This window comes from Meriones unguiculatus, chromosome 2 (assembly GCF_030254825.1).
Source record: "Meriones unguiculatus strain TT.TT164.6M chromosome 2, Bangor_MerUng_6.1, whole genome shotgun sequence".
Taxonomy (NCBI): Eukaryota; Metazoa; Chordata; class Mammalia; order Rodentia; family Muridae; genus Meriones; species Meriones unguiculatus.
This window is the reverse complement of record NC_083350.1, coordinates 133190216-133206216: the sequence shown is the minus strand read 5'-3', so window position 1 is coordinate 133206216 and position 16001 is coordinate 133190216. Positions and strand designations below refer to the sequence as shown.

Below are 16001 nucleotides of genomic sequence, written 5' to 3'. Positions count from 1 at the left end.
TGTGTGTGGGTGTGTACATGCCATGACTCACACATGGAATTCAGAGCACCCCTTGCAGAGTTAGTACTCTCCTTCCCCCAAGTAGTATAGAATCTTGACAGTAAGTTCCCTTGCTGAGCTGTCTCCCTGGCTTTGTTGGAGCTTCTTGATTAATTTTTTTACTCTAGATGTAGCTGTTTTATTTGTTACAAATTTTATCTTTCTTGTATCAGAGTAGCTAATGGCCCGCTAACTTTGAGCTTCTTCTTTTTTTAATGTATTACTTTGTATCATTTAACTATCATTCTCTGGAGCTCTTCACTACTGAAGACCTCTTCTTTTAGACAATAGATGTTTGGTTGTTTATTGGCACATTTAGGTTGTTTACAGTCAAGGTAATTGTTAAGAGCTGTTTAATAATGGCTAAAATTTTGATGTTGTGTTCTAATTGGTTGGATTTTTGCTTTTCTTTCTCCAGTATTTATATTGGGACTTGATGGACTTCTTGCCAGCTCTTGCTCATCTGTTACTGTCATGAATTGTTCTCTTTCCTGTGTTCTCACAATTGGGACTGTCATTTTTTCTCCTGAACGGCTATCTTGGTAGTAAAGAACTGCCTTAGGTTTGTTTGCCTTGGAGTAGTTTTTCTGTCAAGTTTAAGAGATGACTCATCTGGATGTAGCAGTCTGGGTTGGCACATATTTACTCACAGGATTTGAAATATATCATTCATATTTTCTTGGGTTTGAAGGTTATGTGATATGGTATCTATATTATTCTGACATGCTTACATTTACAGGTTAGTTGGTGGGTTTTGTTTTGTTTTGTTTTGTTTTTTCTTTACAGCTTTAATGGTGTTTGCTTTGTATTTTTGATATTTGTGGACAATATTTCAAGGAAAGTTGATCATGTCTAGATATGATTCTAAATGTGTGTTGTGTTTAGGTATCCTTTCCTTTCTCTGTATTTGAGAAATTTCATATAATTATTTCATGGAGTTGCTTCTGTATGCCTTTAGTTTTTACCTAAGTTCTGATATTATTTGATGAATTCTTGTTATGTTAATCATAGATGCATCGGTTGTGTATGCTTTTTATTTATGTTTATTTCTTAATTAATTAATTTTTATTTATTTATTTTTTGAGCAGGGACCTATAGTGCCTAGACTGACCTCAAACTCCCTACATAGCCTAGGATAGTCTTGACTTCTGATCATCTGCCCTCCACCACCTAAGTGCTGGGATTACAGGCCTGTGCCACCATCCATGGGTTATGTGCTATTGGGGAGCACATACAGGACTTCACCCACACTAGGAAAGCTCTCTGCTGGGATAGAGTAGTAGCCATTCTCCATTGTTTTCTTTGTTAATGTTTGAATGTTTTAGGTTCTCAATTGTTTCTACAGTTTTGACTTTTTTTTTTTCCTGTTTGGGCAAGGGTAATTGGTGATACTGTGATACATTCCAATTTGATATCTATTTGATTCGTTGAATTATTTTTAATTAAATTTTTATATTAGTTACAGTTTATTTACTTTGTATCCCAGCTGTAGCCCCCTCCCTCATTCCCTCACAATCCCACCCTCCTTCCTTCATCTCTTCCCTGCCCCTCTCTAAGTCCCCTTCTATCTGATCCTAGCTTATCAGGTCTCTTCAGGACTAGCTACAGTGTCCTCCTCTGTGGCCTAGCAAGGCTGTTCCTCCCTCAAGGAGGAGGGGGAGGTCAAAGAGTCAGCCTTTGAATTCATGTCAGAGACAGTTCCTGTTCCCCTAACTAGGGAACCCACTTGGATACTGAGTTGTGATGGGTTACATCTGGGCAGAGGTTCTATATTATATATGTTCATGGTCCTTCCTTGGAGAAACAGTCTTATTAAAGACCCCTGTGTCCAGATATATTTGGTCCTTGTGGAGCTCCTGTCCTCTGCAGGTCATACTAACTCCCTCTTCTTCCATATGATTCCCTGCACTTTGCCCAAGGTTTGGTTATGAGTCTCAGTATCTGTACATTCTTTTTTGTAATTAGAGACTTTATTTAATACATACATTTATATATTCCCCATAATTACTCTAAAAATATTTTTCATGTTTGTCATAATTAAAAAAAATAAAAAACACCAGCTAGTTAAACAAACAAGCAAGTGAAGTTCATATGGATTAATTATGGTGAAGCTTGGAAAGAATTTAGTTTAGTATTTGTCACAAAGTTAGCAGATTCACTATTTTACAGTCTAAAAACCTTATCTAAATCTATTCTTACTTCTTTTTTTAATTTAATTTAATTTTATTAATTACACTTTATTCACTTTGTATCGCCCCATAAGCTCCTCCCTTCTCCCCTCCCGGTCCCAGATTGACTTATGGCCAACTATTGGACAGAGTACATGGAATCTTATGCAAGAAGTGGGAAATAGTAAGATCTGGAGAGGACAGGAACTCCACAAGGAAAGCAACAGAACCAGAAAATTTGAATACCAAGGGTCTTCCCAGAGACTCATACTCCAACTAAGTACCAGGCATGGAGATAACCTAAAACCCCTGCACAGATGTAGCCCATGGCAGTTTAGTGTCCAAGTGGGTTCCATAGTAATGGGAAGAGGGACTGCCTCTGGCATAATCTGATTGCCCTGCTCTTTGATCACCTCCCCCTAGGGGGGAGCAGCCTTACCAGGCCACAGAAAATGACAATGCAGCCACTCCTGATGTGATCTGATAGACTAAGATTAGAAGGAAGGAGAGGAGGACCTCCCCTATCAGTGGACTTGGGGAGGGACATGCGTGAAGAAGGGGAAGGGAGGGCATCTGTACTTTTACACAATGGAATACTACTCAGCAATTAAAAACAAGGAAATCATGAAATTTGTAGGCAAATGGTGGGATCTAGAAAAGATCATCCTGAGTGAGGTATCCCAGAAACAGAAAGACTCACATGGTATATACTCACTTATGTAGACCTATAAGATAAGATAAATATACTAAAATATGTACACCTAAGGAAGACAGACAAGAATGAGGACCCCGGGGTAAGATGATCAATCCTCATTTAGAAAGACAAATGGGATGGACATTGGATATAGGAGTAAACAAGTAACAGGACAGGAACCTACCACAGAGGGCCCCTGAAAGATTCTACCTAGCAGTGTATCAAAACAGATGCTGAATATTTTTTATTTCCAAAAATGTTCTTCCATGCTGTTGAATTCTTTGGGTCTATTGCTCCTTTATTCACCTACCTTTCTGAGATTTTCCTGTTCTATCCACAGCCTGCTTTGAATTCATTTCCTTGTTTGTATCCTCTTTGAGGTGTTTTATCATTTTTTACTATTGCACTGTTGAAATCTTCACCAATTATTTTACCCTGTTGAACTCACAATTGAGGAGTCCCTGCGTTGGCACAAGTTATGTCACCTTATTTTGCTTTTTCCCCCAACATAATATCTTTATTTATTATTATTAGGGAAATTTATACAATGCACCCAAGTCACTGACCCTTCCCATTTCTCTCAGGTCTAACCTCCTGTCCTTGCCTCACCCTTGAGCTCTACCTCCCCACCCAAGCAAAAAACAAAAACAAGAAACAAAAAGATAAACAAACCAAACCAAACAAACAAACAAATAAAAACTCCACTTAATCCAGTTTGCCTTGCCCATATATATTGGCACAAGTTCAAAGTTTCTAGTGACTGTCCCCTTAAAGAAAATTTAATCTCTAACCCACACACACCAGAAGACATCAGCTGTGAAGAGCTGCACTTCAGCATCTTTATTACAATTTTTAAGGACAGTCTACAACATTTTCATGTCTGTACTGTTTCTTTTTTCTTTTTTTTGGAGGAGGGAGGGAGCAGAGAGAGTTTGTCACAGAAGCTTTCAATGTCTCTCATTCTCACTCATGAGTGTGTATATCAACTGGAGGTTGACCGAGAAATTTTAGAAAAATAATTGATGCATGCTAATATATATATATACATATATATATAATGAATATTGAAAATTTTGAAATTAAATAAAAATAATAGTAAGAAAATTAAATTAGGGTGATCTAATACTGAAAATACATTTTTAAAAACACGATAAAGTAAAAATACTGCTAAAATTAGAGTAGAAAGGACACAGCAGAGCTATAAGGAGAAGAAAGAGGAGAAAGGAACAAAAAAGACAGAAATATTGGAGCAATGTTCAAGGGTCTTGAAATGTGAAGACTGTAGAGTGTGTGTAGGATCAGGGTTCCCTGTCAGTTCCTGTCCTCTTGTGGCTCATGCTATTGTTGATCCTGGATTGTAGTTGTGTCCGATGTCTACCACAGCTGTCTTCAGTATAGTAGATTCTCTTTTGTTGGGTAATAGGACATGCTTAGTTTGGCTTTCTGAGAGCTAGGCGGGTCCTTTCACCCCCTGATAGTCTACAGATGATGTATCTGGCGATGTCTAATGACCTAGCTAATGGATGTCCCTCAAATGTCCTGGGAGTCTGGGAAATAAGATCTCTACAGATGGAGGGCTCGCCTGGGTCCTTTCAAAATTTTCCAAGCCTTGGGCTCTACCACACTGAATAATGAGTAGATGGTTCCTTAGGTTGAGTTACCTGCTGACCTTAGTTTAACTGTTATTAAGTTCAGGTGTTATGCTGAACTCAGAAGGTCTACTTATGTGCTTTTCTGCTGTAACAGTAACTGAGCTTCCCGCACATTGTTCTTTTAGTTTGTCAGTGTCTAGCCATCTGTTCTCCACCACCGCTTCCCAGGGTTGCTTCTCAGCATCGAGCTGTGGAAGGTTAGGGTTAGGCTCCCTTACACGTGTATGTTCTTTGTTTTTAGATGATGAGGTAGCTCAGGTATAGCCAATAGGATCTATCTCACAGTAGCAGCTAGCTACTACCCTCTACACGGAACTATTCTTTGAAAGAATAATATTCTAAACAGATTTCAGATACAATGCACCAGCGACAGATAACCCAAGCTTTCCCTTTAGCTGCTGTAAGAAGAAACAAGAGACTAGCTACTGGAACACATTCACAGTGGCATGGGTGGGAAGGCAGAGAAAGACAAAGAAAGCTGAAATAACGGAAAGAAGTGGAAGAGAACTTATAAAAGACTATAAGGTGCTAGAGAAGGAAACCTAGTAGTCAGTGCCATTCAGGCACAGGGATTGCTGGAGATAGAATGCTGGTGTCCAAACGTTATCTCCAACTGGATATTCAGTAGTCAAACAATAGTTTGCTGACGTTGAGTTTGAAGCTGGAGCCTGATGCTTGGAAACATGGTACTGTATAGAAGCTGAGGTATTCTGGAGCCTTGCACATTGTCACCAGATCCACAGATTGCCACGCAGTATGTGAGCCCCTGGGATCAGGTCTGTGGTCAGCATTACTGCATCTTCCTGGCAAGCTGAAACAAATGCCATTTCATATTACCAGCAGCCACTGTATAGTCTATCACCACCTCTCCTAATATTTCTTGCTATTTCTGATCCATTATTTTTTCTCATGATCTCATCTTAGCTCATATTACTAAAAATAGTCAAGACAAGACTACTGGAGAAAACTAACGGACCTAAGTAACTTAGGAGAGACACAGCTCAGGAGAATGTCTTCCAGATCAGCATCCTGATAGTAATGGGGAGCGTTTGGACCAATCATAAGTACTAGCCTGGGCCAGTTACAGCATCATCACATAACATCAATCATAGTCACTAAGGTTAGTAGTTTGAACCAATCACTGACTCTTGTTTCAGTACCAGTCATAGTCATCCTTGCACCAGGGAAACAGGCCCATCTGTGGTAAAGGTGGAAATGATTCTTTGAAGCTTGTGCTTGAAAGTTTGCCATAGACGGTCTGTAACAGCACTAGCTGAGGCTGTGCTTTGGAGTGCCTGGACAACCAGCTTTCACCTTTTGCATAGTTGTCTGGAGGCATCTTGGAGCTTTCAACATGACTGGTGCTGGCCTAGGCTAATCCAGCTGGCAATTTGACTTATAGACATTTTGCTTAAAGTATTTCAGGCTGCAAGAGAGCAAGAGTACAATAGCTGCTAATTAAGGAGTCAAATGTCTCAATCCACAACACGTTTGCTTATTTACATGAAAAATGAAGGTCAAGGGGCTGACAATATAAAGTTAAAAATTATTATGAACTCTAGCAGTGATTTCAGATTTCAACAGTGCTTTAATAACGTGTGTGTGTGTGTGTGTGTGTGTGCACCTGCCTAGTGCCTAGGGATAGGAGTCACCTTCATTTGCCTTGATGCTAATCATATTACTATGAGCATTGGAATCATACACAAGAAATGGAAAACAGATTCCTCCCTCTACCTCCAAATGGTCCCTTTAGACCTCTCTAATTAGACACATTGTTCATGTGTCTGTGAAGTCCAGAGTACCCTGATTCAGGACATTATTACATGATGAAGCCTATTATTGTGCATTTTAAACATGTATCTCACTGACATAGATTGGTTCTCTGGTCCTTGAACCACATTTTGAGTGACACTGACTTATAACTTATTTGGGCACCATGAGTCTATGTTAACAATATTGAAATTATGTTTTTCAGAAAACTAAGGTCAACTGTTTAAGAAGAGCTCAGTGCCCAGGAACCAATGTCAGCTCTGTACAGATACAAGGTGATGCTGATTATTTCATCAACCATCTTGGAGTTCCAACTGTGCAGTTTGCTTATGAGGACATCAAAGCGTTAGAGGTAATTGTTTCTAAACATGTAAAGTACTCACACACAATGCAGCAGATGTGCAGATTTGATTTTAACATAGCTTCATATTCATCTTTCATACCAAATAGGTCACTGCAGGGAGGGGCTTTATTGTGGAATCATCTTGTTCAGAGGCTTTGTAACGGTATTTTAAAACGCCAGCCTTTTAAAGAGCGTTCAGTCCAATTTAGAAAGATTTACACTGTCACTCACATTTTCATAGAGAGCTTCACAACAAGAAACATCAGTTGTTGGATTAACATCAAAACACAATTGTAGTCCTCAGTGTTCAGAGAAACACATGGCACAGGCAGCAGTTCCTCCCCTCCTTGCCCACGGGGAAATGCATTTCATGTGCTCGGTGTTATGAGTCTTGTGGATTAGCTCTCCAGAGTTTCTCAATAACTTGCCTGCCGAAAAACTTTTCCTCAAAGAATGACATGAAAGCATGATTCACCTTAATTAACCTTGTTCCTTTATCTCATGGACCCGAGTTCTTCCCTATATCTCAGAATCATGTCACAGCAAACTACTTCCAGGTAAATTTAAACCTTGCACATGTTCATGTGTCTGTGAGGTTTGATATATTTGGTTAAGTTTTTTTTTAATGTATATTGTGTTATTTAAAATAAAATAAAATGGTAACCACCTCTATATTGATTATCATTGGCAATAGTTAAACAAATGTTGGTTAAGTTTTGAGCCATGAACTAGAGTATTCTAGCATAGCTGTGAGATTTGAGTAAATTCCGACGATGACACTTACTAGACACATCATGTAACCTCTGGGGATTATATTTGTAATGAAGTACTTAGGTTTGCTATGGAGTATGTGTTGTGGTGCAGATTGAGGGAGACTGTGCATGGGCTTCACTAACACTGGGCTCATGCCGAGAACCCATCAACTACCAGCCCTTACTACTATCCCAATTGCTTGTCAAGATGTAAAGTCCAGAGATTAGTGGAGGTTGTCCAAATAACTTTGAAGAACACACCAGCGTGTGAGGTAAGAGCTGTTCCTTGTGGAGGTGAGGGAAGGTGGAGTTTGAGGACAATCATCTGGAGAATGTGGGGAAGCAGATGAAAGGAAGCAGATTTGGAAAGGGGGTGTGATGACCCCCCCCCCCGAGAATGCTGTTACCACTGGGGCACTTCTGAAGCCAACATCTCTCTTATAAAACTGCCTTACTCTGAATGACCCAAACAGCTTTTCAAACTGTATATCGGAATTACTAACTCTCATCTTCTAAATCATTTTGAGTGTGTTTGTTTCTACAAAAGTAAATAGTAGAGGGTCCTCCATGCTTTAATGAAAAATGACCTTGGTTATATTTAGATTTACTGGGGAGAATTTTTAAAAATAGATTTGTCTCTTGCAAAATAAGATTGCTTATGATGAGGTAATTTTGTGTGAACTCTCTAAAGAACAGATATTAACCTTCACTTTCTGGGCTAAACTTTCATAAATATTTGTACACGGCTATTAAGAGGAATTAAAAATATTGAAAATCTTCATGCAGGATATTAAAATATTTAACTAGGCCAATTAGTAAAATAGTCAAGGAAATTAGAACCTTGTCACAAATTGGCTGTTTTCAAAATATAATTTTCGCATGTAGTTCTTAGAGAAGTGTCCCAGAGGATTGATATTCCAAAACTCCATTTTTAAGTATTTGTGATTTCTCAAATTCCAAGTGCCCTTGTGCCTTGAATGCTTTACATATATCTAAAGGAAAAACTAAAAGAAAGAAAGAAAAGGAAGCTGATGTAAATTATTAGCTTCCACTATGATCATGTTAATTTGAAATTTCCCCATGGGCTCTTGTTTTCACAGTTGGTCCTCAGCATGTGACACTAATTTGAAGGCTGGGTCCTTAGGATACATGGTTTGATAGGCACATTAGGAGAAGAATAGTACTTTTACTGTTTATACCCTCTCTTTTCTTCTTCTCTTGCTACCATAAAAAGGATCTCTGTTTAGCTCTGTATCCCATTTTTTAATTAGATTACTTGATTTGCTGCTGTTTAACTGCTTGAGTTCTTTATGTATTCAAGACATTAGCCCTCTGTTAGATATAGGGCTTGGTGAAGATCCTTTCCCAGTCTGTAGGCTGTTGTTTTGTTGCAACAACAGTGTCCTTTGCTTCACAGAAGCTTTTCAGTTTCATGAGGTCCCATTTATTGATTGTTGATCTTAGAGCCTGTGCTGTTGGTGTTCCATTGAAGAAGTTGTCTCCTGTGCCAATGAGTTTAAGGCTTTTCCCCACATTTTCTTCTAACAGGTTTATGTGTCCATTTTGATATACTATTGTCCATATTGAGGTCTTTGTTCTACTTGGACTTTAGCTTTGTGCAGAATGGTAAATATGAATCTATTTGCATTTTTCTACATGTAGACATTCAGTTAGACCAGCATCATTTCTTGAAGATGCTGCCTTTTTCCCATTGTATGGTTTTGGCATCTTTGTCAAAAATCAGGTGTCCATAAGTGTGTGGGTTTATTTCAGGCTCTTCTATTTGATTCCATTGATCCACCATTCTGTTTCTATGCCAGTACCATGCAGTTTCTTGCTATTGTTGCTCTATAGTACAGCTTGAGATCAGGGAAGGATACCTCTGGAAGATCTGTTATTGTAGAGGATTGTTTTAGAGATTTTGTGTTTCTTGTTATTCCATATGAAGTTGAGAATTTTTCTTTCAAAGTCTGTAAAGAATTGTGTTGGCAATTTGATGGGAATTGCATTGAATCTGTAGATTGCTTTTGGTAAGATGACCATTTTTACTACGTTAATCCTGTCAATCCATGACCATGGGAGATCTTTCCATCTTCTGATTTCTTCTATTTCTCTCTTCAGAGATTGAAAGTTTTTTTTTCATGCAAGTCTTTGACTTGTTTGGTTAGGGTCACACAAAGGTACTTTATGTCCTTTGTAGCTATTGTGAAGGGTGTTGTACAAAGCTAAACAAGTATTTCTCAATAGAGGAATATTGAATGGCAGAGAAACACTTAAAGAAATGTTCAATGTTCTTAGTCATCAGGGAAATGCAAATCAAAACAACCCTTATATTTCACCTTATACTCATCAGAATGGCTAAGATCAAAAACTCAAGTGACAACACATGCTAGAGAGGATGTGGAGAAAGGGGAACCCTCCTCCATTGTGGGCACATAAACTTACACAACCACTTTGGAAGGCAATATGGTGCTTTCTCAGACAATTAGGAATACTGCTACCTCAAGATCCAACTATACTACTCCTAGCCTTATATCCAAAAGATGCTCAAGTATACAACAAGGACATTTGCTCAACCATGTTTGTAGCAGCTTTATTTGTAATAGCCAGAAGCTAGAAACAACCCAGATGTCCCTCAGTTGAGGAATGGATACAGAAATTGGGGTACATTTACACAATGGAATACTACTCAGCAATCAAAAGGAAGGAAATCATGAAATTTGCAGGCAAATGGTGGGAACTAGAAAAGATCATCCTGAGTTAGGTATCCCAGAAGTAGAAAGACACACAAAGTATATACTCACTCATAAGTGGATCTTAGATATGTAATACAGTATAAACATACTAAAATCTGTACAGCTAAAGGAGCTAATCAAGAAGGAGGACTCTGGGTAAGATGCTTAATCCTCATTCAGAAAGGCAAAGGGGATGGACATCAGAAGAGGGAGAAAACAGGGAACAGAACAGGAGCCTAACTTGGTGGGCCTTTGAAAGATTCAACCCCACATGGTATCAAAGCAAATGCTGAGACTCATAGCCAAACTTTGGACAGAGTGCATGGAATCTTATGAAAGAAGGGGGAGAAAACATACCTGGAGGGTACAGGAGCTCTACAAGGAGAGCAACAGAACCAAAAAAGCTGAACACAGGGGGTGTTTTCTGAGACTGATACTCCAACCAAGGACCATGCATGGAGATAACCTAGAACCCCTCCACAGATGTAGCCCATGGCAGCTCAGTGTCAAAGTGTGTTCCCTAGTAATGGGAACAGGGGCTGTCTCTGACTTGGACTCAGTGACCTCTTTGATCACCTCCCACTGAGGGGGGAGCAGCCTTACCAGGCCACAGTGGAAGACAATGCAGCCAGTCCTCATGAAACCTGATGCATTAGGATCATAGGGAAGGGGAGGACTGGGGGAAGGGCATGGGTGGAGAAGAAGGAGGGAGGGCAGGATTGAGAGAGAAAGAGGGAGGGAGCTACAGGTGGGATACAAAGTGAATAATCTGTAATTAATAAATATAAAAATAAAAAAATCTTACAAAAAAAAAAAGAATCTCTACCATACATTCTGACCACCATAAACTGCTGTTAGCTTCCCTGTTTTTATAGACTACAATATCGGTAAATCTGTGATAAACAAAAAATGAATCTTTCTTCAGTTATGTTCTTTCTGTCAAGTATTAGGTTACATTCATTCAGAAGGAAATAATGTTACAGTCTATTGTGCTATTTTATGTATCTAAGTAATTAAAAAATACTGATATTAAATTAACCACATTCATGCCAAGAATAAGATGGAATTTAAAGTGAAGTAGCTGTTACATGGTCACAAATGGCAAAATCGTCAAAACAATATCTGGCTGATTCCAAACACATATTTTCTATCACTACACTAAACAAATTAGAAGCCTTGGGTTTCAATTCATAAATCTATTTTCTTTTGTTTTGCCCTTTCTTGAAAAACAATAGATCTCTGAAAAGAGTTGCATTCTTCCTCTATGGAGATTGTCATAGAATTGATCTACATTTTTCTACGATATTCTGACAGTTTGCCGTACTGTCATGTGATATAAACTGATAAATATTTTCTTCCATGCTCAGTTCTTCCAAACATGGGAATTATATGCTTAATCTATAGAGTCACATATTATTAAGAACTTCTACCATTTTCACTACCAGACTATCCTGTCAGAACTGAACACATTTATTACTGACGTATGTTGGAGTAAAAGCTGAAGTAAAAAGTTCAATAATTACTCCCACTTTAAGGATTCTATGTTTTAAATAAGCTGAATATGACCTTATATATGTTTTGAAGATATTATCTCAAATATAATTTAAATACTAAGAATTATGTCAACACATAAATCTATGTGGCAAATAGTTCATGGATCTATTATCCTGGACCCCCTTTAACTATATGAAATTTGATCCAAGACCCATAGGAAACATGGACCCATGGAAAACATGGATCCCCTGTGTAAACTGACATTTACATTTTGATAAAACAAAATAGTTTTGGATTCCATCATGCTCTGAAAATCAGTAAACAATTTAAAATATTTCTTTATTTCTGAAACTTCACACTTAGTAATTTTGGACCAAATTTGACTATAGCTATCTGAACTAATGAAAATAAAAATCATGGAGACTTCTTTATATTTAACATCAATAATCAAGTTATGCAGAAAAAAATGAACTTTAGATAAATCAGCTATTGCAAATGAATAATTTGCAACAGATTAGGATATTACTAATTTTCTATTTAATGAAATCCAATACATAAAAATATCTGTGTCCAATGCTTCATATTATCCATATTTTCAGGTAAAACTCTTCTTCATAGTTTCTGTGAATTCAAACATATCACCTGAAATTCCATAAAGCACCAGTAATCTTTGCCTTTCCTTTGCATCTTTTTTTAACTTTCCAGTAACTAAAGTTCACAAAAGCACAGGATCAACATATTTGCCAAATGGCAGTGTGATTCCTTCTTACAAGATATTGCCCCATTAATTGAAACATATCTGGCTTTCAGCTTCATTTAAATAAGGTTTTGAAATTGCAAACACTTTTGCACCTGTTAGGGGAAACATTTTGCACAGATTAAATAGAAAGTAGAGATTGTCATTAAAGGAAATAAAAAGACAGATGCTTTCCAATTAAGGGTGTAGTATTTATGACAAATGGTGGTCCAAGTCACATTGCCTCTGTCACTTACCACCTGTTTTACATAAGTTTTGTTCTAGATCAGTACGTTTATTCTCTGCAAAGCATGTCAGCGGACCTACCTTTCTTAGCGTGTCAAAAGATCATTTATGCTCACCAAGTTTTATAGCACAAATTGAAGCTCTGGTTACTCATGCCACTTTACCTCACAGTTCTTGCACTGCTGGTTGAAACATGTCATTTTCAGAACAATATATCTCTATAATTCAGGACTTAACATTTAGATAATAATGAGCTAACAGGCTATTATGGTTTAAATAGTGAAAATCCTATCAAAATTGTTTCAACATCATTTAGTAAGATAGAGATAGAAATCTAAGCGTCAAAAGCACAATGAAACATATTCATTTTCTTTAAAAGTTAAATGACTTTATGACCAATCTAACTCTTAAATCAATATACAGAAAAGTGTACATGTGTGCATGAAGGAATTTTAACAATGAGTAAAATTAATGGGGCAAAGAGGAGAATTGATTTCTGCACGTTACCTAAAATGCAGTTGCAAATGCATATGTATTGAAAGTTCAAAATTCTCGACTTCATAAACCAAAATAATTCCATTTCTTTCTACATACATTCTACTGATATTTTGCAACATCTGATAAAAGATTCCAGCCTAGTAAGTAAACACTTTGTGTAGTTTCAATTCGGAGCATTATTTAATCTTTTCCATTTGACGATGTCCTCATTGGAAACAAGAAGGAAGAAAATTTTAATGTGTAAAAAATAATTTCCCATAATTAGCCAGACTGGTGGTGCACAACAATAATCCCAGCACTCGAGAGGCAGAGACAGGCAGATCTCTGTGAGACTGAGGCTGGCCTGCTCTACAGAATGAGTTATAGGACAGCCAAGGCTATACAGAGAACCATAACTTACTTTAAGAAAACTATCATGGATTCTCTGAGAAATAGTAAGAGCTGGAGAGGACAGGGTCTCCACAAGGAGAGCAACAGAACAAGAAAATTTGAACACAGGGAACTTCCCAGAGACTCATACTCCAACCAAGGACTATTCATGGAGATAACCCAGAACCCCTGCACAGATGTAGCCCAGGGCAGTTCAGAGTCCAATTGGGTTACATAGTAATGTGAAGAGGGACTGCCTCTGACATAATCTGATTGGCCTGCTCTTTGATCACCTCCCTCTGGGGGGAAGCAGCCTTACCAGGCCATAGTAGAGGACAATGCAGCCACTTTTGATGTGAACTGACAGACTAAGATCAGAAAGGAGAGGAGAACCTCCCCTATTAGTGGACTTGGGGAGTGGCATGCAAGCAGAGGGAGGAGAGAGGGTGGGATTGGGAGGGGAGGAGGGAGGGGCGTATGGGGGGATGCAGAATGAATAAAGTGTAATTGATGAAAAATTAAAAAAAAGAGATAAGAACAAAAAAATAAAAGAAAACTATCATGTCAAAATAGATGGTATTTTTATTTTTCCATAAGATTTGTTTCACTAAGAGTTTCCATCTGTGTATCCGCTAACCATCTACAGGCACTAAGGATCCTCTTCCTCTATAACTTTTGTTTTTATCAGTAATACATTATTAATAATATATTTCATTTAGCATTGATATGATGTATTCACTTAAAATAAGTATTATATAATTATTGATAATAACTAAATTAACTATGATATGAATGAATGGAAAAAACCTGAAATTTATGGGAGCTTATTTAGCACTGTGGAGCTAGTTAGTTCTTAGGTCCATTCCTTACTGGCAAGCATTAGGACCTGGATGTGATGCTCCATAACCCAAGTAAAAATCTGGGTGTAGTCTTGCCCATTAATAATCATGGCACTGGGAAGGCAGAGACAGCAGTACCCCTGGATTTTACCAAATAGGTACCCTTGCTTAGTTCAGTGAACCCCAATCCCCAGTGAGAGATTTTTGTCTCAAAATACAGTGAATTATTTCTGAGGGATGACACACAATGTTGATCCTGTGGCTTCCAAATGTATGTGCATACATGTTCACATGCCGTCCTGCACACATACTTGCATAAGCACACGAAAATAAAAATTAAGATGTTTAAAGACAAAACCATATAATTCAGAAAAATGGCATTGTCTTTGTTGTTTTTATCAACTTTTTAAATATGATTTAACACAAAACAGTGCTATTTTTTATCAATTTCTGCAATCATTCTTTTGTAATATGTTCTCTTGGTGCAGACACATAAAGAAAATTTGAACTAATACTAATTTCCATTAAAAACATATTTTAGGCACAGGGTCTTTTCTGAGACTGACACTCAACCAAGGACCATCTATGGATATAACCTAGAACTTCTGCTTGGATGTGGCCTGTGGTAGCTCAGTAACCAAGTAGTTTTCCAAAGTAAGGGGATCAAGGACTATTTCTAACAGGATCTCAAGGGCAGGCTCTTTGACACCCCTGCCCCCCAGGGGAGGAGCAGTCCTGTTAGGCCACAGAGGAGGACTTTGCAGCCAGCCCTGAAGATACCTGATAAAACAGGGTCAAATGAAAAGGGAGGAGGTCCTCCCCTATCAGTGGACTTGGAAAGTGACAGGGAGGAGACCAGGGAGGGAGTGTGGGGTTGGGGAGGGAATGAGGGAGCAGGATACAGCTGGGACACAGAGTTAACAAAATGTAACTAAAAAGAAAAATAAAAGGAAAAGAAAACATATTTTTCTTTAATATCACCCCTGTAATAAAAAATGTCAACTCCCTAGAGGTTATTTTCTGTATGGAATCTGAGTCTGTGGTAATGAACTTCCTGGAGCTTCTGAATAAAGTGCAAAAATTCAAAAAAGAAAACGTTGTATTACTATCAACTAGTAATAGAAACCAGTCCTAATCTTAGGGAGACTATTAGCCTCTGGCCTGGTAGAATGTTGGCCTGGGAAGCCGACTCGGCTAAGTGTGCCTTCTTTGTTTCCTATAATACACAGCAAATGTTCAGCTTCACCACATTCAAGGATATGAGCTATGATTCAGTATAAACATGTGTATGTCTTTTCTGGTCATCTCTGGGTATTACCATCTCACTCACCTGACAAACAATATAAGGTAGAAAACAAAATACTGTCATATACTGAAGATTTCTGCCTTGCAGAGATATTTCTTTGGAAGAGAAGGTTAAACCCCAATCAACAAATCAACACTTACAGAGCAGGCTGGGCAAGCTTTGATTGCACAATATATGAGATGGCTGTCACACGAGGAGTGCTATCAAAGTTGCTGTGTGCTTCGGAGAGCCTGAGGAGTAAACACAAGGAATTGAAATATGAGACAGATATTGGGAGAGAAAACAAAAAAATAGAGAAGCTCTTAAGATTCAAATGGATAATTCAAAATCATGCTTTAAATTGCTAAATATTTGAAATGG

At 38.0% G+C, this 16001-nt stretch overlaps 1 protein-coding gene across 5 annotated transcripts in view; it reads left to right on the top strand.

Annotated features, from left to right (window-relative positions):
* Naaladl2 (N-acetylated alpha-linked acidic dipeptidase like 2) overlaps window positions 1-16001 on the top strand; it is a 1327651-nt gene that overhangs the window by 1073591 nt on the left and 238059 nt on the right. For all 5 annotated transcript variants that reach the window (XM_060378133.1, XM_060378134.1, XM_060378132.1 and 2 more), the window contains one exon: window positions 6529-6675. In XM_060378133.1, the coding sequence (XP_060234116.1) occupies window positions 6529-6675 (147 nt within the window). The remainder of the gene's footprint in view (window positions 1-6528; window positions 6676-16001) is intronic.